General features: G+C 39.3%; 1 protein-coding gene across 2 annotated transcripts in view; it reads right to left on the reverse strand.

Moving 5' to 3' along the window:
- atrnl1b (attractin-like 1b) overlaps positions 1-24,391 on the reverse strand; it is a 110,449-nt gene extending 86,058 nt beyond the window's left edge. For both annotated transcript variants that reach the window (XM_027140657.2, XM_047817239.1), the window contains exons 1-7: positions 23,252-24,391; positions 4,096-4,179; positions 3,762-3,875; positions 3,422-3,550; positions 2,694-2,902; positions 1,886-2,060; positions 1,719-1,806 (exon numbers count right to left, since the gene is read on the reverse strand). In XM_027140657.2, coding sequence (XP_026996458.2) covers positions 1,719-1,806; positions 1,886-2,060; positions 2,694-2,902; positions 3,422-3,550; positions 3,762-3,875; positions 4,096-4,179; positions 23,252-23,502 — 1,050 coding nt within the window. In that variant the 5' untranslated portion in view covers positions 23,503-24,391. The remainder of the gene's footprint in view (positions 1-1,718; positions 1,807-1,885; positions 2,061-2,693; positions 2,903-3,421; positions 3,551-3,761; positions 3,876-4,095; positions 4,180-23,251) is intronic.
- Between the last annotated feature and the right edge of the window lie 420 nt (positions 24,392-24,811).

Genomic DNA, 24,811 nt, shown 5'->3' on the forward strand with positions numbered 1-24,811 from the left:
AAAAATAAAAAGCATATTTAAAAAAAAAGCTGCTTTTTAAACCCAGGCTCTGGATGTGATCTCTAATATGTTATATCCGACATAACACAGTAAACTTAGATGCAAGACAAACCTATAATCAGTGTTGTATAAAGTATTAGAAAGCAATACTTGAGTAAAAGTACAAGTATCGTACTAGAAAAAGACTTTGGTAGAAGTGAAAGTCACCTTTTAGAATATTACTCAAGTAAAAAAGTCTTAAAGTATCTGATATTTACTGTACTTAAGTATCAAAAGTCATTTTCTGATATTTAATGTACTTAAGTATTTGAAGTAAAAGTAAAAAGTCAAATTTCAGTGATTTTCTGTAGGCATAAGAGCAGGGGCGGTTCTAGGGTTTCATCTGTAGGGGGTTTTAGCTCTCAGTGAGAATTTAAAACAAGAAGAGTTTTATATTATATATTATATGACTACATAGTAAGACAAAAGTTATGGTATTATTTAAAATGGCAAAAGTGGACACAAATTTTATGCATGATGTAATGATGGCAGTCTTGAATCAAATCAGTTCATGTGTGTGTGCATTCTCTACAAACAGTGTGTCCAATGAATGCAGTCATTAATAAACTAAATATTCACAAGACAAAGACCGAATCGATAAATGTTTTGTTTTTATTTAACATTGAATGGATTGTTTGCATTAATATTTTGTTTGTGCTACAACTCTGGTAATAACAATAGTGAAATTTGACTGCTTTTGGTTGCCGTCTTTGCGACTTTCAGCCGATTAACCTTATAGATAAACGCCTCCAGCTCTGACTGTGCGTGCACGCTGCGCGTACCTGTGCTTCTCCGTAGAGCGTGCGGAGCTGCGTAATGCAATCTAGGAGCAGTGATTCGCCAAACCTCCCTTATTACAGTCGCACACATTTCTTCTGATTTTATTTGGTAGTAACGAGTAACGAAGATGCTTAGTGGAAATATAACGGAGTAAAAGTATACATTTTATCTTGGAAATGTAGTGGAGTAAAAGTGAAAGATGACATAAATTTAAATAGCGAAGTAAAGTACAGATACGTGACATTTCTACTTAAGTACGGTAACGAAGTTTTTGCGCTCCGTTACATTACAACACTGCCTATATGTGATAATCATCTGCTTTCACGACTGTGTTAAGAACTCAACTCTTTTTCCCGACAATAGGAACAGCAAATAATTAGCTTGTGCTTCTTGATTATGAGAAAAGATCAATAGTAGATCAGTAGATAAGATAAATAATACAAAGTTTATATAAATCTTGGTATGAACAATGATGACGTGTGCCCGTTTGACAGTTCTGCCGAATTTACAGCAGATTAACGATAATTTACTGAACGCTGAAATCGGCCGACTGTTCTGAACGTGGCCAGAAAAAACCTAATAAATGATGATCTATGATGATAATGTCTTCTGTGAACAAGCCGTGAATCGAACCTGGCTGCAGACAATTCGACTCAAACCTACTAACAGTACCTTAAGAAAACTTTGCAAGACATTTTTCCCCACAAGGGTTCAGCCAATCCACAAGGCAAAATTAAGAAATGTTCTTGGGGAGAATGTCGAACTTAAGGCGATCCCTGCTGCAACAGAACTAAAACTGTTTGCCAGTTGTATGCAGGGCTGGATATTTGCCCAGGTGCCCCAAAGAAGCACTTTAGGCATCAGTTTCTAATTCAGAGAGATGGTTCAGGAGTTGTTACCTGATAGAGTGTGAGAGAATGCCCATATCTCGACACTGGCCCGTTACTGCTAGCCACAGTGTTCCAGGTGCCACTGTCCAGATTATAACTGCAGAAAGACAGGAAAGTAAACCTCTGTTTTTCATCCTCGAGCTCACAAGCTGTAAATAAATTTGCCGGTTACTCACTTTAGAATCATCTGGAAGTTGCTATAGTTAAAAGTGTAGCCTCCGACAACCCACATGACCTTTTCCTGAACCACTGCTTTATGGGATGCTCTGCCTAGTGATGTACCAAAAGGCTTCACTGTAGGCATAACCCAGTATGACTCAGTAGAGGGCACTGACAGAGAGCAATCCGGACCTGGAAATAAATAAATAAATAGATAGATAGATAGATAGATAGATAGATAGATAGATAGATAGATAGATAGATAGATAGATAGATAGATAGATAAATAAATAGATAAATAAACAAACAAACTGTGGCAATACATGAGAGAGGGCTACATCTCCTGATGTCAACCTAATCCCATTTTTAATCTCCCAGGCCTAGAAACACTATAGGTCCTCGATAACACGTTGGTCCTCGATAACCAACATGTTTACAGATTCTGTCTCTGATTCATTATTTTCCATATCTAATCCCAGGAGACCTGGAGAATAATTAGGTCCTTGGCACACTGTTATCATCATGAGACTGAGTGATAATGCTACAGCAGAGGTTACTGCAATACGCATAAGCAAGCAGCAGCCACTGACGCTTCGTCACCACTAGAGGGAGACAGTACACATGATTATCTCCAACCTTAACGCTCTCTGAGTGTTGCTGAACTGCAGTATTTATATATATCAGAGAGGAAAAGAGCTCAGGAGAAGAATAAAAAAAATAAAAGTAAGAGAGGAAATGGGAGGAATGAGGAGAGGAGGTGAAGAAGAAGAAGAAGAAGAAGAAGAAGAAGAGTGAATGTGTGTGATACTAAATGAACTGCAGTACCTTGCCAGCTGTCATTGCACACACACAGCTTTTCCCCGGTGAGGTCACAGTAGCCATGGTCTGGGCTGCCACAGTTGTTCCTGCAGTAAGGGATGTCGCAGGCTTTGCCCTTCCAGTATTTATCACACTCACAGTACACTCTGCTCGCTATAGAGTTTGAGGTGGTGCACTTGCCATGGCCTGAGCAGTTATTTGGGCACGAGTTTATCCTGTTAGGAGAAAACAATGTAAGCCGTAGACACTGAAAAGCAGATTTTCCAGATAGAGATAAGGCTAAAGAGCGAAAATGTTGAATTTAACATGTATAAGCCACTGATGATTAAAAAATGACGTTTACTCCCTCTCTATTAGTATTTCCAAGGCGTGTTTAATCAAATTCACTGTGCGCTACTAACACCACAGAAGTGCTACCAATTACAAATAGCATGATAATAAAGCTTAAAGTTTGCTACACCGGCTCGATGTTTTAAAACAAACTATTCATTTTGACTTTGAAAGACAAAAGCTGTTATTCTGCAGTTTTATACCCATGTGCCCTGGTGCAGGTCCCCAAGGTCAATCACGGTCACATCCTTGAAAACTTCAAAACAGTTCTTGTTTCTCCAGGATTGCATTCTGAATCTCTTATTACAAATGCTTTAATACTTCATTTCCTCACTTTTTTGTACGTTTGGACACACATTTGTGCAAAGCGACTACAGAAACGAATAAATCCTGCTGTTACTCACGAGTAAAAGATCTCAAATCCGGTCAGGTTGTAGGCTGCGTCACTGAAAAAGTGCAGGAGTGCATAGCCAGAGTTGGTCTCCACTTCAGGGACGGTCTCGTTCCCTGGAACCTCTGGTACAATGAGACCACTGTAGGCCAGAAACAATTACAATGTTAGCTGAAATAACATCATGTTTCGTTCTATAATACAAGTAAAAACAAAACACGACTCCATTTATCATCCTGAGCGATGCGGCTCGACGGCCCTGTTCATTAGGATGACGCAGATTATAGAGCAGAAACCACTGAGTCAGCTGTGCAGACAGAACAGCAGGGAGAGGTGGGAGGGATGCTACTCACCTGAACACAGCTACTAAGGGAGCGTAAATGGAGTCTCCGTCATAGACGTACATGTGGTCCCAGCTACATTCGGTCGCAAAGTGGTTAAAACGCAACCTCAGCACAGCGTTTGGGCTGCAAAACAAAAGCAGTGACTTCATGTTTTCATACTTCTTTCTTTTCTAACTGACTGACGAGTCAGACTGTGGCTCTCCACACCTTTCCTGATAACACGGTGAGGATAATAACAGCCTGCGTGCGCTACTGCAGCATCTCTTAATAGCTGTTGGGCACAAAGGTGGGTGCAAAAGAATAGCAGGTGAAGCATGAAACAGATTAAGAGAAGGACACTTACTAGCCCTCGATCAGCCACGTGCACTTGGTTTTGTACTTGTAGTTGATGGGGCCGTCTGTCAGGTACCCTGATGGATCGGTCAGCCTGAAAGACAAAATTCCAGTTCATAATCAGGGAGCAAACTCTCAGAGGAAGAACACCGCATGTTTTTATTGGAAATGAAACATTTAGCATCCTGAAGGTCACTGTATATTAGACTAGTTAAACGGGCTCTTCTTTGTAAGGGAAGCACTGGTTTCTGCAGATATTCATGACCAGATGGACTCAGGTTTGTGTGGGAGCAATTCAAGGATGATTCACCGTATCGGTTCTCGACTCCCCTCCACCCGTGCCGCACAAAATGAGAGACAGGAACCCTGTGGAGCGACGGATCTCGGGTATGGGTTACGTCACTGTGGAACTCAAGCTGTGTGTGCCATGGGCTGCAGTGCCTAATGCCAGCATGTTGCATTGTTTGCGTAAAGAGGGCCTTTGTCTGTTGATGTCAGCTCGAGAGAGCGAATCTTTATAAACAATGCCGGCAATATTCTGGAGACGCGCTCTTTAAACAAACACGTCTATTTCTTTTCAGAAGTGACACAGCCCTCAAAGCAAATTTGAAAAGGAAATCATTCCACGGGTCTTTGAAAAGACCTCTTGTCCGTTACTGTTGACTCTTAAAGTAGATATCTGGAAGGTTGAAAAACACCATGAAATGGATGAGAAGGTCAAATTTCTGCATTGCTTGTAAATGAAACCCTTTTCACAGTCGGGAGAGTTGTGAAAGATTGTGAAACACTGCTCTTTAGTTAATTTTTCTGATTTGTCCTTCTCTGTACTGTGTCGTGAGGCCGCTGTCATTTTCTATACGTTTTCTTATGCAAGGCCCTTAAAAGCAAACTGCTCAGTTTTATGTGAATAAAAGCATCAGCTAAATGAGGAAAATAGTCTCTGTTTATGTTAGGAGTTTGTTCTATAGACTATAAAGTAAGAATTACTTTCTACTGCACAGCGCCAACATGCTGCTCGATCCTGAAATCCTGGAAAACAAAAAATATCACTAGATCAAGCATACAAATTTGCAGCTAGTGTAGGGCTCAGTGTAGCTGTAGTCACCATCTTCATTTAAAAGTGCCTGAGGTACCACATCGTATTCATATCCTCCATGAAATCTCAGCAAGTAGTTGCTCATCAATTTGGCTACAAGATTCGAAGCAAGTCGCATGTGCTATAGTTACAGCTTCGAAGCGTCGGAGAGTTTATCATCATGTGCAACAAAATATACCAAAATGTTTGTGTTAATAGCTAGTAGGCCTTTTCTTACTCTGGATGCTGAATGAGTGAAGAACAAACTCTAACCACAAGCAGCCTGAGCCAATTTGTCTACCCTGCATTTACCATAAACATTCAAATCTGCATGAGACATAAACCAAGAATGCTATACATCCTGAAAACATGCAACAAAACACCAGAATAATACTGTATAAAACCGTGGTCAATCATAATCTATTAAAAGTACAAGAGAGGATAAAAAAAAAACACACAAGCCAGTATTGGATCTCTGGACAGAAATGCAGCCAATTAAACCACAGCCCCACTGTCTCGTTGCCCTTATATCCTTGATGTCTATAATCAAGCCGAGAGCAATTTTTAAGGGCAGTGAAAGTCCATGAAGACCATAATCAAGGCTGTCCACTTCCTCTTGCCTGCACAAAAGGGAGGATCCTTCATTCTGGCTTGGTTGTGAAAGAGCACTCAGAGACGCAGGCTGTAGACAGACAGCAGCTATGCGAGCGGTAAGGATGAGGTGAACTCTAGGAGGGTCGGCAACTCAATTATTCACCGGGCCTCCATGAATGTTTTATAAGGCACTTTCACTGCGGTTATATCTGTATCTAGCCCAACAAATTTCAAGCCGCCAACAGATAAGTACAAATAAGGTGCGTCGAGACTTAGAATGCAAGTACTGTAAGACACACCGTCGGTGTTGTTCGGCGCCGACGGTGTATAGCGGGCGGTAAGACGACGGACTGGACGGTCATATCTACTGCAGTGTGTGTGGGCTAAAAAGTGAAAGCTGACGTTTTATAAAAACATGCAGCCGGATTGTGTATTCATACAGTTTAAGACAACTATACGATCATGTGTGTAGAAAATACTCTGGCTGTGATCTGTGGCGTCATCTCCTCACATGGCATGCAAAAGATATTATTTGAGTCTAGCACCAGGCATCGTTCTCTCCTGATAGGTTTATCCGTTAGATGATGTTTGTGTGTGTTGTGGTTCAGCTGATGTGTGTAGTGCAGCAGGAAGTGGGGTTAGTGGGGTTGGTTAACTAGCAGTGTGCGCTGTAGTTATAACCAAAGTGCGTTACACAGTGGCCTGAGCTTCTGATCTGTTCATGGATGCAAATACTCAAATTCAGTTTAACCTTCCTATTTTCCTCGGGTCTATCTGACCCGGCTGGAAAGTTTAATGTGTCATAACTTGGGTTTTCTTCCACATATTTGCCTGAAATTTGCCAGGATTGTTCCAAATTATGAATTTTGCAAGTAAAATTGTTTTTGTGTTTGGACCACTATATACTTTGCGTTTTGGATCCTCCTGGGTCAGTTGGACCTGGCCACATTTAGTGGGGCAATAGGTCACACTTTTGCCCTTTTCAGCACAATGAACATACATACAGCCACAAAAATGCACACATAAAATGTCCACTAACACATGCACCCGAAACACATACACACACCACACACACATACACACACACACACACACACACACACACACAAATAGGTCACTGCATTTCATTAGGCCTCCAGAAAAAAAAGCTACATATTTGTAAATATTTCACACTTTTGATTTGCCTTTGCCTAGCCGAGGGCAAAATATGATCTAATGATGCTACACACACACACACACACACACAAATGTAACAAATGTAAGGCCGATCACACAGAATGGTGATAATTGTATAATTTTTTATTTATAAGCATTCAAGTCAATTTGACCTGGAAAATTTTTATTTGTTTTATTATTTGCTGACAGGGGGGCACGGTGGCTTAGTGGGTAGCACGTTCGCCTCACACCTCCAGGGTCGGGGTTCGATTCCCGCCTCCGCCTTGTGTGTGCGGAGTTTGCATGTTCTCCCCGTGCCTCGGGGGTTTCCTCCGGGTACTCCGGTTTCCTCCCCCGGTCCAAAGACATGCATGGTAGGTTGATTGGCATCTCTGGAAAAATTGTCCGTAGTGTGTGATTGCGTGAGTGAATGAGAGTGTGTGTGTGCCCTGTGATGGGTTGGCACTCCGTCCAGGGTGTATCCTGCCTTGATGCCCGATGACGCCTGAGATAGGCACAGGCTCCCCGTGACCCGAGGTAGTTCGGATAAAGCGGTAGAAAATGAATGAATGAATGAATGAATATTTGCTGACATTAAAAATGGTCAAAATGGTTTTAAAACTATCTCCTGGCTTTGAAATATAACAGCCTGCAATTGCGCATCAACTTTTGTGCCTCTATAGTGAAAATAATTCAAAATTTCTTTGTTTTTGTTTTTTTTACTAAAAAATGAGACATTTTTGTATATGAATAAGGTTTATTATACCAATTTTTTTTTTGCAAAATATATGTTAATATGTTGGAAACAAGTTAGACTAAAAAGGTGAAAAAAATGGCTATCATATACACTTCATTTTTTATGAGCAGTCAAAACAGACAAGGTCAAGTTGACTCAGCGCTCATAATTGTCATAGGCAGTCAGGAAAGGAAAACAGGAGGCTTAATTTCAATACAGCAGTGGCTCAATACAACATTTCTAAAGCATGCAGCTAGTCTTACTTTACGGTTAGTAAGTCATGAAGCTCTCTGTAGCACTACACATTCTTTTCTACTCCCAAACACCGACACCCCGATGATTTCTTTAGTAAGTGAATCCGTTGTTCCAAGTGAATCAGTAAGATAAGCTGTCGCGGAGACATGCTTGCGGTTTCAGTAGTATGCTGTACTCATGTTCGGCAGATTCAGCACACTAGAGTTTTGGTCGGCAGCTTGCTAAACAATCAGCGTCATAACTTTTAAGAAAGCAGAACTTTAAAATTTAAACCTTAAAGGAATCTTCATATTGACTGGATCCACTGATTCGCTTCCCTGGTTAATATGCTAGCATATTGGCTCATGATTTTTAATAGTCCTGTAACCTTTTCCTGTAATAGGATATGTGATATAAGATGCAATTTAGGACCGATCGGCTAATTTATTATGCGACAGGTTGAATGGATTGTTTAAAATGGATATACTGAATAACAAGATATGCCTTATTGTTAAACCCCCTACTGAGAAGCATATATTTATTCAAATTCAAGCAGGAAAAGCGACAAATTGTTACTACTCACGATCTCTTGTATTACATTTTACCATAGACCTGAAATCAATGGAACGATATCAGAATTTCCTCTCCCTGGACGAAAACAGTATAAATAAAATCCGCATGATTAATAATGAACAACTTTGAGAAAACTACCACCACTGCTGAAACAACGACCACTAAAAAAAATCATGTAGACAGAGCGCCGGTTCCAGCTCGCAGAGTATTTTCACGTTCCTGATGCAAATGTGTCTGTATTACAGCTCAATGTCTATGGGATTATAGTCTTGTTATGTGACTGTTAATGTCCTCTACATCTGGGAAGTGAGTAAGTAAGAGGCAGTGTGCTTAAGGCAATGAATCAGAGTCTAACGGTGCTCTCGGCTGTTAGGATGTCTGGGCCAAGGCTGGTTCCAAAACAACACCATTAATCTTGTTCAAAACACATCTTGCTTCCACCACACACAAAAGATGACATTCTGCTGATCGGCCATCACGCTTCACTGCTGTTCTTCTGAACTGAATGTCTTATGTGGGAGGACAAACTGGCGTTAATCATTTAAAAAAAAAAAAAAATGAAGAAATCTTAAAGACTAGTATTAGCTCAGCAGTTCAGGTTCAACAATAGTGACCAGCAGCCTGTGAACCCCAATTCAACCCCAATCCATCAGTGTAATTGTAAATTGTTTTTATCAAATGTACCAATAAGGTTAGACCCGATTATAGTAACTGGGCTCATTATACACACCTCAGTAAAGATCAGCCTAAATATAGCACTATGATCAAGACAACTGGCTGAGCTTAACCCAAATACCAGTCAGCTTTACTTTAGCTACTAGTCAGCAGTCTGACGCACGGACCATCACTCGACACCTCAGACACAACACAGACGCGACAGTCGCATGGAACACAGTATATATTGCAGTGTATATTTAATAAACTGAGATGCCTAGAATAAAATGGTGTCCACAATAATTAAAGTGTCCTGACAAATTTTCAGTCACTATTTTTCACTGTTAATATATCCCTTTAACTACTGTATTTAAAATCCATGGATAAAAAAAAGGATAAGAAGAAAGTCCAACCCTATAACGAAGCAAAAATGTATACAGGGACACTACTCATACAACAGGAGCTTGAAAAGTTGTGTATAGAGGAATAGGAGAAGATCCCAAAAATCCAGGAAAATCAAAACAAGAGATTATTGTTGCCAAGGGCTTCAACAAGGCACTGAGTAAAGGGTAAACGTCATCATGTCACTAACCAGTTCACACTTTTATCATGTAGGGTTCTGTAGATATAGTAGGTATAAAAAGTAATCTTTTAGAATAAGACTAAAAGAAAAAGTGATGTGCGTTCTAAATATGATGTAGTACTTATGGCATATCATTGAATGGTATAATACAGTATTGCATAGAACAGTACAGTACAGTATAATATGGCATTGTAGCGTATAGCATTGTGTAGCACAGAGTAGAATAGTATAGAACTGTACAGTATTACAGTATATAGTACAACATTCTATAATATAGCTTTATACAGTGTAGATCAGCATTGTGTAATACATAATAGTATAGTATAGTATTGTGCTGCACGATTTATCATATCACAATCGCGATATCAAGCCTGTGCGATTATATAACGCAAAATGCTGCGATTTTATAAAATAAATAAATGTATGTGTGGACATAGCCCATTCCCATTCTCTTTGCCTATTTCATACACTACACCGCTATCCGCTAATAAAAAAAAAAAGACCAGTGAGTTTCAGTTTAGGCAGTGGCACGTGTGGCGTATATGGTCATGTCTTGACTTTTTTCTGGTGTGAACGGGTGAAGAATGATGCCGAGCAGATGGACACTGAACTGGTGGCCAGAAAAAATGCTACCTCTGTTATATGTAGTGGTAATTTCGTCAGGCGAGACGAGACGAAATATGTTCAACAACCTTTTTTTTTCATGACTAAGACGAGACGATGACAAGACTGCACCACTGTCCAAAAACGCTAAGACTAAATTAACATGCATTATTGTTGACGAAAAAAGACGAGACGGAAATGTTTTGTATAAAATAAAAACTAAGATAAAATCTCTCTTCATTTTCGTCTACAATTGTCTCTGCTTTTTCATCAGCTGTTACGCCTTTAAAATATTCAGAACGAGTTTGTGGCTTCACATGTTGCTCAAGTTACAGGTCTCATACGCCTGTGGCTGCAACACAAAACTGCTGAACAATTGTATTGCTTCCGCTAAAGAAAATAGTGCGCTCCGTCTCTACGGTTAGAATCCTGTGTGTCCATGGCAACGCTCTTTTTTCATGGCAACGGTGTGTTATAGTTAGCAGCGGTCTGTTATCAAGAAATAAAATAGTGTGTGCATAGAAAGAATTCGTCCACACGCCACTGAAAAAAAAAAGTCCCGAGCGCAAGTCCACCGTCTAGGCGGCTTTTTGTGTTAAATGATATTTCCTGTCGCTGCACAGGCGCTTTTATTGTACATGACAGCTTATGTCCCGATGACTGGTCTTTGCATTACGATTAAAAGCAGTATCGATAAAGTAAAAAATGTGATGTGCAGTGAAGTTCGAGTGTATGCACTGTTAAAACGAGTGTTCTCAACTTCTCACTGATACTTTTGTGATGCGCGGAGTTTTGACAAGTTTTATAGCCTTGATATTGTTTCTTATTCAAAAGTGGTGACAGAAAAAACTCTTTACCCCCAACCTGAAACCTCTTCCCCTGTCACAATCACATCTTAATCAAAATTAATAATTAGGCTTAAAAGCAAATGTATATGTAAGGGAATCACGTTTAACAATTACATGTAATATTGCTCCAAATATCATCTATAATGGTGTTTGCAATACCATGTATAACATGCTTATAATACAAGTTGGTAATTTACTTATATATATACACACACACATACTGTACACCTACAGTTTTGATCTTAGGCTTTTCACTAATCAGCATTGTGTTATTTTATATTTTAATTAGAAAACGTTTTGCATTTGTTTGTTGTTGCTAGTTTGAGTTTAGAAATACAAATTTCAGCATTATCAGTAATCTGTGTGTGCATTTTCCTTGAGAACCAAGCATGTTGACTCATTATATCATTTGTTTATTATATCGCAATCGCAATCTTGACCTCAATAATCGCAATATGACATTTTCCCTAAATCGCGCAGCCCTAGTATAGTACAGTAGAATATAGTATAATATAGTATAGTACAGTATAATATTGTATAGTTTAGTATATAGTATAAATATCGTATAGTATAATATAGTATAGAATAGTACAGTACAATTTAGTATAGTATAGTATAAGTATAGTACAGTTTAGTATAGTACAATATAGTTTAGTTGAGTATAGTATAGTATAGTATATTATAGTATAGTATAGTATAGTATAGTATAGTATAGTATAGTATAGTATAGTAGAAGTTACCCAATAGAAATTCTTGCCTACAAATACTGGTATCTCATGAACTGGGGTTTTTGTACATTAACACTGTTACTGAACTAGTAATTTATAGGATTCAAAAATTGAAGTGACAAACAAAAAGCAAAGAAAGAAAAAGCACCAGTTAACTGTAAAGCACCAGTTCCCTTTAGATGTCGGTCTGCTGTGCATGTGCAATACAAGCCAACTATTACAGTACTTGCAAAATAACTTAGTGGGCTTTGTATCCTGCCATGACACAAAGACCAACAGAGAGCCAACGTATCTTTGTGCAAGTCTGGGGCTGAGAAATAATAAGCACACTTACATCATTTCTTTAATGGTTCTAGAAACTTCCACAGCTTTTGTTTAGGCCAAGCCAGAAAACTGCAGCCAGACCTGAAAACACTTGCAAAGTAACCAGGTAAAAACTCACTGAACAACGGTGTCCCCTATATTTATGTAGAAGTGGTGACTTGTATTATATTAAATAACAAATAATAAGATTTTCCAGTACGTCTAACACACATCTCGGACCTATAGACTGCAAAAACCTGTGAGTAGGTGATAATGATTAATTCATCGCTACATGATTTTATCCTGCCACGACATCCAGCAATGATTGTGTGAATTGTAATATATTACCAGTTTTACCAACTTTTATACAATTTAGAGAGGAGCAGCAGAATTTATCGTCAGAGTACGCCAGTGTGATTAATCACTCAAAAAAAAAACGTAGCCAGATTGGATTAGTTTATGAGGGGGATGTATGTAATATATTAGTTACACGTCTCCTCAGTGATAAAACTCTCACATCCAGACAGCGCTTAAAAAAAAAAAAAAAAAAAGATTTAACGCAGGAGGACTGATTTTCTAGCGGGGTGTATTTTATACAAATCCTAAACTAAACACAGCAAGCAGCAGCAGGCAAACAGCTTTCTTTCCCACGTGAGACAAAACCTGCATAGAAAGTCATTTGCATCTGGGCAGGAATAAAGTGATCAAATGACTGCAGAGATTGTGTATGTTTGAGAAAACCAGCAGGTAAACCAGTCTGTAATTCTCACAGGTTAAAATAAATAAATAAACAAAAATTCGGCCATGTCGGCGCCTTGTCAGTCTCTGAGGTGGGTGCATCCATCTTAACGATTGCTCTTGCTTTTTTTAAGCCACATTACTAGGCGGCCTTATAACTACTGACAGTTATATCTTCTCATTCGCTACATGTATTAATTACACGTCTGTACTAAATAGTGAATCGCTGCTACGAGGTGGGAGTAGAATATATGTAAAGGAGACACCATTAACTGTAAGGATTTTGATGCAGAGAGCAGCACTGTCACATATAAATTAAAGAGCACACTGCCAGATATGAACAAGAGACAGATAATATAACACCTACGTTCAGATCAACAATGGACACCAATCAGGTTTCCTTTCAGCCCATTTTCTACTAAAAGCAAGAATGCACATTTTACTGCTACTTTCGCATGCAACATTCGTTTCTGCTTTTTTCCAGTGGCTGGGTTAATACGTGGGCTATAACGCACAAACATCTCAACTGATCATCAAATTATTAGAAACATGCACTGCTACAAGGACTGTAGATTTTCTCTCACACACTGTGTAACAGTCTGAATGATATCCAACACCAGAACACAAAGTGCTGCAGGCTGAAATATTGATCCCATACTCAGGAAAACATTTGTGTGTTTAATAAGTGCTCTTCATTATTTCTGACATTAAAGGAAAAAAAATCCATGCTGGAAAACTAGCATATTATGCTTTAGAATTAAAACATGATCTTCGATAATGGTTCACATTCATTCTCAAATAAATCTTGGACATGATCTGCTAACTGGCTGCTAAGAGTGGATCTGACCAATGCAGCAGCACATTGTTTTGTTCATCCTGTTCAAAAAGAGCAGTTTTTCAGAGTATCGACTTCCATGCTAATCCCAGAGTCAACACCGCCGTGCACAGATCACTAACTAGCTGAGCATCTGCTGTAACATAGTGACTGTTTAACTGTGTAACTGCTAGAACTTTCGAGTCGAACCGTTTTCCATCTTCACTGCTCCTGCACTGGGTTTCTCGTTAATTTGCCACCAAGCACTAGAAAATGCCGTGGGAAAAGAAGATCTGAAACCTGACAGTAACAACCTCCACTTGTGTTCATCACGTAAAATTCCATCCCTGCTTCAAAATATTACTGCAGCAAAGTTGGCAACATAATCGGCAGACACGGCAAACAATACTTTTCGATAACGTAACTTTCGGCAAAACCTGAAAGCTCGGCAGATGAAGAGCTGAAAAGGGAAACCGGGATGAATATATCGTTCCTAGAGCTGCTATATAAAGGCAATATCTCACTCGTGCCTACGGTGAGTGACAACTTTGGTGATGAGTACAATTCAGTCTCATCCTCACATTTGTCATGAGCTGCATTCTGTACGCATTATGATCAGATTTCAGTTTTCCTGTGTGTATACGCTAGCTAGTCAGCTTATGAAAGAGCAAAAAGGTTCTGTCAGTTAGCAGAGCTTATATAATTGAGTATATTTACTGGATTTTTCTGTGTTAAAGGTGGGAACATCATCAACAGTAATCTAGCAAGATGACATGTTCGCAGCAACTGTGAGAAAAACAGAGAAATGTTTCATCTTCGAAAACTCTGATGTCTGGGATTTGATGAAATCGTATCTGGATGCTTCCTTAGTTCCTTCCTAACGGCAGTCTGTATGTACACGTGCCTGAGATCAGATCAGATCAGTGCCAGACAAGTGAGAGATGCTCCATCTGACCTGATCACAAGAGCCCATGTGTCAAGTTCACATGAGGGCACAGAACAGCAATCCATCAGAGAGTGACGAAGAATTTTTTTAGGGAAAACTCTATTGTTATGAGCTGCTCATTATTTTGCCAGACCAACCAGCTAAAAAAAAAAAAACATCCAGCAAGTCCTCATTCCCCAAAAAGCTCAGGTGTGGCTCATGACATCTGTACAGCAGGTGAAAGTATACAGCCAAGGTGGAGCAGAAACTGATCAGAAATTCATTCAGACAACTCCTACTTCCTGTGATATGTTAAAATACTCCAAACACACAAGTTTCAGTCAGCGCTTCATTATCCAGACAAGAGATGTACAACTAAAGGGATCTCTCAAGATATGGGAAAGGGAAGAAAAATCTTTTTCTTTGGTCACTACAGCTACAGAGCAAGAGTCTGACAGAATTAATAAAGTAAATGAAAATACAGCTTCAATCCAACACCTCAGCGAGAAAGAACATAGGAGCTGCTGGTTTTGGTGAACGATGCTGAGCTTGTTGGCTTTCCATCTCAGCAGCTTAGTTAAATATTATCAACATTTCAACAAACTGCGTTCATAGTTTGTCCAAAAAAGCTTAGCTTTTAACCAAATGATGGGTTATTTTGTAACTCTGTATTTTGACACTAGGAGATTTCTGGTTCCCAGTCTAATACAGTCTGAGAGGAGGAATAATTCTTCCATCTATTCAAGCATTTACATGGTGGCACTCAGTCAGAGCAGATGAACACCTCATTTTGGGGCTCTTTCACTAGATGACAAACAAAGCTAAAATGTAGCAGAAGGTTCAGCCAGCAGGGCTCACACACACACACAGACACAGACACACACACACAGACAGACACACACACACACACACACACACACACACACACACACACACACACACACACACACACACAGACAGAGACACAGACAGAGACACACAGACAAACACAAAGACAGACACAGACAAACACACAGACAGACACAGACAAACACACAGACAGACACACAGACAGACACAGACACCCACACACAGACACAGACACCCACACACAGACACAGACAGAGACACAGACAAACACACAGACAGACACAGACAAACACACAGACAGACACACAGACAGACACAGACAAACACACAGACAGACACAGACAAACACACAGACAGACACCCACACACAGACACCCACACAGACAGAGACACAGACAGAGACACAGACAGACAGACAGACACAGACAAACACACAGACAGACACAGACAAACACACAGACAGACACAGACAAACACACAGACAGACACAGACAAACACACAGACACAGACAAACACAGACACAGACACACACACAGACAGAGACACAGACAGAGACACAGACAGAGACACAGACAGAGACACAGACAGAGACACAGACAGAGACACAGACAGACAGACACAGACAGACAGACACAGACAAACACACACAGACAGACACACACATGCAGACACACACACAGACATTGATTATTCACATTTAATGCATTTGTAATTGCCCTCTAATCCAGAGTGACGTACAAAAGTGCTTTGAAGTCTCCATCAACGGATCCATCACCAATGCTGCACTAGATCACAGACTGTTGGGAGGAATTATATCAGAATTTTCATTTAAACACATACAGAATACAAACAGGAAAAAATAAGAGAGAGTTTAGAAGTGTTTCAGGAAGATGTAGGCTTTGGTTTTAAGATAGCCAGTGACTCAGATGTTAATACACCTAGGGGAAGTTCATTCTACCACCTTGGTGCCAGAACAGAGAAGAGTCCTGATGAATACCTGAGTCTTACCCTGAGTGATAGTGGGACCAGATGATGGTGGGATTATCTTACTACAATGTCACCTATCAAGCACTGCGATATATTAGGCAGCAAGACAACAGTCTGTTCTCAAATCTAATGTACGTGCGTTAGAATCTGAGTGAAATTGTGACCGAACTATATAATCTTTTTTATTATAACGAATTAAAATGATAAAAACAACCTCACAGTATTGACTGGTGTCCCTTCAGACAAGACAAACAGCAGTGTTTCAGAGTTAAAGCTTTGGCTCAAATACTGTAATATTTAATACTCGAGTTAATTCGCCTTGGCTTTGTAATCCCACATCCTGCTGCTATGAGAAGCTCCTGGGATGTAAGTAAAGGAATACAGAGCATTATCTTGTAGCTAAGATTCCACATTAAAATGGCAAAAAAAAAAGTCACTTCATTTTGATCATGTTTATACATCAACCTAAAGGTTTTGTGAAAGAATGTTTCGTAATGTGGGTTGCTTTTCTTCCACCACGCAGATTAATCATCCAGCTCTGAGTAGCACAGATTCAGACAGCACTCAATGCTGGGTCACAATTGCGTAATACGCACTAAATAGTACGCCTAAACCTGGTGGTAGTGGCACACTGTTTAGTATGGGAGCCATCACAGTATTTCAGATGTATTATCAGTTACTGAGAAGCAGGTGACAGAGCAAAACAAGGCTTTATCGTGTGTGTGTGTGTGGGCCTGAACTAGTAACAGTAGATATGCATCACTGACCTAACCAGATGCTCATTCTTCATCATAAAAAGCACCTTTCTTACAAAATGAGTCAGCTAACACTTTCTGTCTAGCCAAAACACAACCACAGCGACCCTAACCCGAAACCTTTTTTCCTTCACTAGCTTGTCAAAAATTGCTCTTCCACAGACGGGTAACACTAGCGCTCTATCTAAAACCCACACCAGAGAACAGACACACAGTTTATATAAGCAGGCAGCTCAAAGAAAGCCAAATCACCCCAGTCACTTCTCTAGCTCAATAAATCTACAGTATGGGAACTAGGGAACGACCCAAACTCTACCACAAAGACTCGAGTGACCTGAACAAACAAACGCATTAATCTATTCAGCAAAAAAATATTCAGCACGGCAGAATCCTTCTCTGTCTAGAGTACAGTGTAGCGTCAGACTCGTTCACTCCTGTGAGTGTCGTTTACACTCTCGAGCTCTGCTGTCTCCTGCTCGGCTACATCTCCTGCCTGTTTCCTGTACTGACTGCTTTCGTGCCTAAAGCTGCAACTTGATGACGTTTGAAATGTGAGCTGGCGTATAAGGTGTGGATGTATATTAAATATATATACGTTAATTCTGAGCTGCTTCTCTGACTTACAGGACTGGCAGGGTAACTCACAGGGGCCGAGGAACAGCAATAAATGTTTTCTCCTCCCGTTGAATCGTTTTGAACTAAAAAATTTTATGTACCTGTAAATTTAGCAGCGTTCCATGAAGAGCAGCAATCAAACAGCCAGCAGAAACAATGTTGATTGAATATCTGTATAGAATTGTAACATTTCAGGCCATACTTAAAAATATTCTTGTTTGCCATAACCCGACCGACCCTGTCAATTTAGGACCGACTCAAACTGTTTATTTCTAGTTTTTGTTTTTTTTCGACCAACTTGCCGGTTGCAAATTTGCGTTTTATTTTCACTCTTCAAACAACTAATACAAAAGCAATAAAACAATATTAATTATATTTTAGTAAGTATTGTAAATATATACATTGCCTAGGCCTACATACAAATGAAGGCTACGTTCTTTCTTTTAAATAAAAACCCGTGACGTCATCTATGTTTACACTATCGGTTACCGGATGTCACATTATGTCCTGTACGTTCGCTTCGTCTCATTCTCTCATTCACTGTCAGTATCAACGGTCCGCGCTTGGTAATGATGGCTGCGGCTGCAGTAAACAAAATGTTCGCGGTCACCGTTCAAAGTCATACGGGTTCGGGCGCCATAATACATCTAAATAAATTCATTAAAATAGCTCGACACCACTTTAACTTGGCACGAAGTTCTGGAAAAACTGTGAACAGCATCAAAATTTTGCAATGATGCGCCCGAAGGCACGGGTTGAAGACCCAGTCAGTGACGTCACAATAAGCTATTTGGTTTAAAGTCATACCTATAGTACGTAATCACCATCACCAAAATTGTACCTTTTTTTACATTAAAACTTGAAAAAAAATATATATATATATATATATAGACCTACTGTACCTACCGACCATTTTTTTTTACTTTTACTGCAAACCAAAATGTTTTTAAAGGATGGCCTCACTAAAGTCTGCTTGCTTTGTAAGAGAGATAGCAAAACGTACAACGTGCATTTCCCCTTTAAAGTGTTAGATTTTCCACCTCAAGCCTGATAAGTGCCAACTGCGGTGAGCTAATCGAATATTCTCTGCTTCACAAACCACAGAAATGGTCCTAACCTCTGTTGTAGCGATCCACACTGAGGAGCTACTACTTTACTGCCAGTAAACAAATAACATGTGTGCAGTGTTATAGCAGTGATTATATGTGCTATTAACATCCATTACACAAGCTGATGAGCTTCTCCTATAATTAAACTGCTACAACACTACAGGCAAAGACGAACATGTTTGAACTCTATAAGGATATTCAATTATTGACACGCTGTAAAATATCATAAGAGGTCAGGGCATTACGATATAAAGATTCAACATCAATGGGGCTTTTTTTCTTTTTTTTTTTTTTAAAGAAATCACAATTTGAAAATCAATGATGCCTCATACACCACGTAAAGCACGGTTCATAACCCCTTAAAACAACAAACACAAAGGTAGATGTAATGGAAAATTAATGGAAAAGTTAATGTTGTTAGTTAGTAAGGAGGAAGAAGGCTAGCGATGGTGAGCCTGCATGCGAATCCGGATCTAACGTAACGGCTGAAGCCAAAAACTGAATTGTGCATCAAATGTTTGGAAATATTTTGGCTTCAAGGAGACAAACACCTTTCAACAGCAGGTGATTTACAAAAGGTGCCAAAAACCCAGTGCAAAGCTCTCATGGAAACACCACAAACTTTTATCAGTATCTCAGATCACATGATGAATGTTTAGCTAATCGTGATACTGGAGCACAGCCTGGAGCGGTTAAGCAACTCCTAATCGCTCTGGTTTGAAAGTGTTACGCCATAAGAGAGGAGCTTGGATATCATTGTAAAACGCAAAAATAGATAAAGAAAAAAAAAACGGACCGGAAATGTTCTAAAAGTATCAGATTGGTCAGCTCACACTTTCCGATCCACTACGTTTCAGTGTGAACCGATGCAATGTTGGCTGATGCAGATGGATCCAGGGCACAAAATACCCTAAAGCAGAATGGCAGTAAGCTCACTACACGTTTTTGCCAAAGAGGTTTAGGGAGAGTTGTTTGTATTTCTGTGATGCTGCGGTTACTGGACATGAAATAAGTATTTGATGATAGTTAAGATGATGATAGTTCTGATATGAAAACAGCAGGACAGGAAAAGAAGAGGCTGGTATTCAAGCCACATCCAGCGGAAGCCACAGTCATGAATCCAGAGACGACAGAACCGCAAGTTTAATGGTTTCTGGTTTGAATAAATGTGTTAGAGAAATTTTAGAGAGAAAAAAAAAACTGCATAAAAGAAGTAAGTCATTATAAAATCCTGAATGCTTGTAATAGTTTTACCTACATGATACTTCACGGCATCAAGAAGAAATAGCGATTTAATGCATTGCCCAACACTGCTCTAGTGTTTCATAGCTGTTGATAGATGAGATTTCAGCTCATGTGATTCATTCATCTAATAATCGCAACAACTAGCCGTCACTGGAGCTTTGTATCCTTCACTGAAATGAACGAAGCTTGTGCCAAATCTGAAGTGATCAACTTAGTTATATAAACACTGAGGCATGTGGTTCGGTGTGGTAGAATACTGGTTCTCACCTGCAGACCTGTGTGTGTGTGTGTGTGTGTGTGTGCGTGCATGTTTGCATGTGCACGTGTGCAGAGCTGCTTCTGTTTATGGAAACAGCGACAAACCAGAGATGCATTGGGGACTCTGAGACATAAGAAAGCAAAAACAGTGGTGATGATTTCATGCAAAGACTTTCAGCTTCATGAATAAAAATATTTAAATTCTGAATGAACCGAAGTCATTTATCCAAAACTGCAGACTGTAAAAAAATCCACATGTGTGTGTATGCTGGGTGCGATCTTGTGCGCATGTACGAGGTTTGGACTCAAATTTTGTACTTTAAAAGGAGTTTTCGTTTACATTAAAACATCAGCAAAATGCAAAAAAGAAGAAGGGTGAAAGGACAGCGAGGGGAAGTGTGTGCGTGTGTGTGTGACTGCATTAATGATTCATATTTGCCTGATGTTCTTGAACAAAAATGCTCTGGTGGCACAGAATAATAATGAATTGGAGATCACTTTTGGTCAAAACTCAAGAAGTCTATGTCTTGTGCTGTTGTTGTTGTTTTTGTAGTTCTTCATCCGCACTGAAAACTGAGGTCAAATCTGGTCAAGCATCTGCCTCGAAATGTTAGTTTCACACCAAGACCAGCTTCTGTACAACCTCACAACTATTCTACAGAGATTAAAATCTAGAACCGTATTGTTACAAGGCTGGTTTGTTGCACAAGGGGCGCATTGTGACTGAGACAAACATGAACATAACACTAGAGAAAGTAATCAGACACTAAAGGTTACATGGCTGTTATTCTTTAATCTGAAGCCCTGATTTTTAAGCAGTCTTTCAAGATTATAACTAATCACGCTGCGAGATGATGCTAATAAAACCATAGCCGAATTTTACCACAGCCTCACCGTGTGTTAACACGTCCTCCACATCAGATTATAGGAATCACAGACCCACCATTAAAAGAAAATGACTAAATACTGACTAAATACTGTTTGGGCCATCGGCCGGCAGGAGCAAAAACCAGAGTGGCGTAAACAGAAATAAACGTGTCCTTGGTGTCATAATGGAAATGTTATGCCATGAGAAAACATGCCTTTAAAGGTGAAGCTGGAGAAGAGGAGTTTGGAAGCATCACAGTTGGATAAAAGAGAGCACATGTTCCTCAAAGTGAGCACGAGGTAACAAAGACAAAGAGCTTTTTCTATGGGTTAAACATGTTGAACGTTGGTAACTCGCTGTGTGAGGAGCCGGACATGTAGGCAAGTCAGCGTTATCACAACGTTTGCAGTGAGCAAAGTGGGTTATTTTAAAGGACCACCTGCTCAAACAAACCATTTTATTTAGTGTGTCAAACTTCAGGTCATCCAATAACTTCCTCCAAGAGCTGGGCGATATGGTGATATTATCAATACAGTAATCGATAATATGTTTTTAATATTATCAAATAAAGAATTGCATAAATTTCGAATAAATAATATCAAACTGTGTAAAAGCTGCAGCTTATTTATTTAAAAAAAAAAAACAGTAGAAATAGGTAGATGTTTCTCCATTTAAGTTTTTCTAATTTTTTTTTATATTTTAAAAATAAACAATAAAAAGGTAATATATTGATTTTTGTATTATCACATTTTAAAAAGAATACAAATAATTATATATAAATTTGAAGTTATTTGTTTTGAGATTTGCTGTTATTAATTACGCTTTCCTTTTATTACAAAAAAAAAAAAGAAGTTATGACACTGCTGTCAGTTTGTGAGCAAGCCTACACATCTTAATCTATTTATCTTAGTTCTTTAAGAATCGTATGAGTGACATGAACATTATGACAAAGAAATACGTTTACTTCAATCCTCTTGGTACTTTTTAGAAGTGTCATAGAAGTGAGATTATAATCTGAGACTTTTTCTCTATTTTTATTTAATGAGCCGTGAAAAAATACCACGTCATACTGTGTATAGTCGTGAACGTAACAAATAACATGAATTTGAGGCCTAGACAATGTGTACACTCTATTTTATTACTTACAGGTGTAAGTTTGAAAGTCCAGCACTTTACATAACTATTCATCCTCTTGTACTTTTGTAAATTAACAGCCTAGAAGTGAAATCGATTTCATTAGGATTATACGTCATGAAATTACACAAAATAAACCATAACCCTCGCTCTCTTGGTCACGTCTCAGACCGATGCGCTCCTGACCAGATCCCTGACTTGATCTATATATAGTAGTCCTTTAATAATCACTTTTGTGACATGAACATTATGACAATTCATGTCATCATGTCATTATGACATTACAGGGATGTGGTAGCCTAGTGGTTAAAGTGTTGGGCTAAGAATCAGAAGGTTGTGAGTTCGATTCCTACGTCCACCAAACTGCCACTGCTGGGCCCGTGAGCAAGACCCTTAACCCTCAATTGCTCAGTTGTATAAAAATGAGCTAAAATGTAAGTGGTTAAGGCATCTGCTAAATGCTGTAAATGACAAAGAAATACGTTTACTTCAATCCTCTTGGTGATTTTTATTTATAGGAGAGTGTCGTAGAAGTGAGATTTTTAATCTGAGATTTGACTCTGGATAGAATTGTTTCTGGTCTGAACGCAGAAGAAGAATTGTGCTGGAAACTGTACGTCGTAAAGACTTTATTAAACGGATAACTCGTGTCTTTCAGTCCCAAAGTAAACTCATTCTTTCCTCTAATCCGGATTATCGCGTCTACATGAAGAATATATTTCATTCCAACCGGATTATTAGACAGCATGTAAACAGAGTCGGTGCCAATCAGGTATACTTACTTGAATCTGCCGTGGCAATGCTGACACTGATCCCCGACCCATCCACGATCACACACACACGAACCGTTCACGCATTTCCCAGACAGACAGTTTTTGTCGCAGCTTTTAGACGGAGACGCGTCTGTAGCCATCACAAGGCACAACATCACACAAAGTAGCAGGTACGTGTTCATGCTCTGCAGCACAAACCTGGACGTAGCCATCTGTCTGAGACAAAACATCTCAGTCCTCATCGTTTTCCTCACATCCATTTCTCTAGGATTATAACGAGGCCCTTTTCAGGCGCTCCAGATTGTTTCAATTAGCAGTCAAAAGGCTTCACCAACACGACGTATCCGTTAAGTCCATCTCTGTAGAGAAAAACCTGGTCTTCTTACAAAAAAAACTGTAGCAAAATAATAAAACAAAAACACGCCATTTACGTGCACAGAATCCTTCATAAATACATAAAAAAAGTCAGTGGGATAAAATCAGCTCAGTTCTGATAGCCACCGGTTTTGCCTCATTGTTGTTGTTGTTGTTTTTTTGACCAAGAGGATGAATTTCCTGCGTTATCCAGCGTTACATCCTGCTGGAAAAGTCCTCAATACTGCACCAATCCTCAAAGTCACACATCGTTCAGTGTCAGACACAACGGCCTTACAATCCTCCAGAGCATCTTTAAACAAAATCAGCTGTACTTCAGTCTCCCAGCAGCCATTTTAAAGCATAAACAACTGACGAATCGGTCGATCGTGGGCTTTTTGCCTGCGTTTTAACGGTTTCCTCCAAGTTTAGCTGACACAAATGTCCTGGCTGTAATAAAGTAATAAAGGTTAAAATGAACTACTCATCCTTTCTGTGTTGTGTGGGATCAGCGGTCAATAACACGGATCTTGCGGTTACTGCTGAGGGATTTCACGTGAAGCTGGAGAAATAAAGGATTTAATCATTTTTCCGCTTAGACTCTTCAGTGACAATGTTTTAAGCAGCGGTACAATTACAACTCTTCCTTGTGCAGGTAGTGAAAAGCACACAGTAAGTCAGAAATGTTTCCTCAGCCAGCCTGACCAACCCCGAGCTAAGGCTCCATCAGCCTCCCACAGCAGCACAGCTAAGCTAACAGAAGCAGCTAACTACGTTAGCAGCCTGCCTGAGGCGAGCAAAGACTGCGCATGCGTAGAATGTGTTCGCACGTATTTAAAGTGATAGCGTCGATAAACTTGGTCATTGCAGCACTTTTTATTTGTTTGTTTGTTTGTTTGTATTTATATAAGCTTATTTAAAAAATAATAATACCTTCTGCCACTGATCAATTATTTATTATACAAGTATTCTCTATTAATCAAGTATTTTCTATATAATATTCTCTATATAATTATAGATAGATAGATAGATAGATAGATAGATAGATAGATAGATAGATAGATAGATAGATAGATAGATAGATAGATAGATAGATAGATAGATAGATAGAATTCTATATAATAATTCCTATAACTTTTTTCTATTTTTATTTAACGGTCATTGAAAAAAAAAAACATGTCATACCGAGTATAGTCGTTAACGTAACAAATAACA

The sequence above is a fragment of the Tachysurus fulvidraco genome, chromosome 8, assembly GCF_022655615.1.
Source record: "Tachysurus fulvidraco isolate hzauxx_2018 chromosome 8, HZAU_PFXX_2.0, whole genome shotgun sequence".
Taxonomy (NCBI): domain Eukaryota; kingdom Metazoa; phylum Chordata; class Actinopteri; order Siluriformes; family Bagridae; genus Tachysurus; species Tachysurus fulvidraco.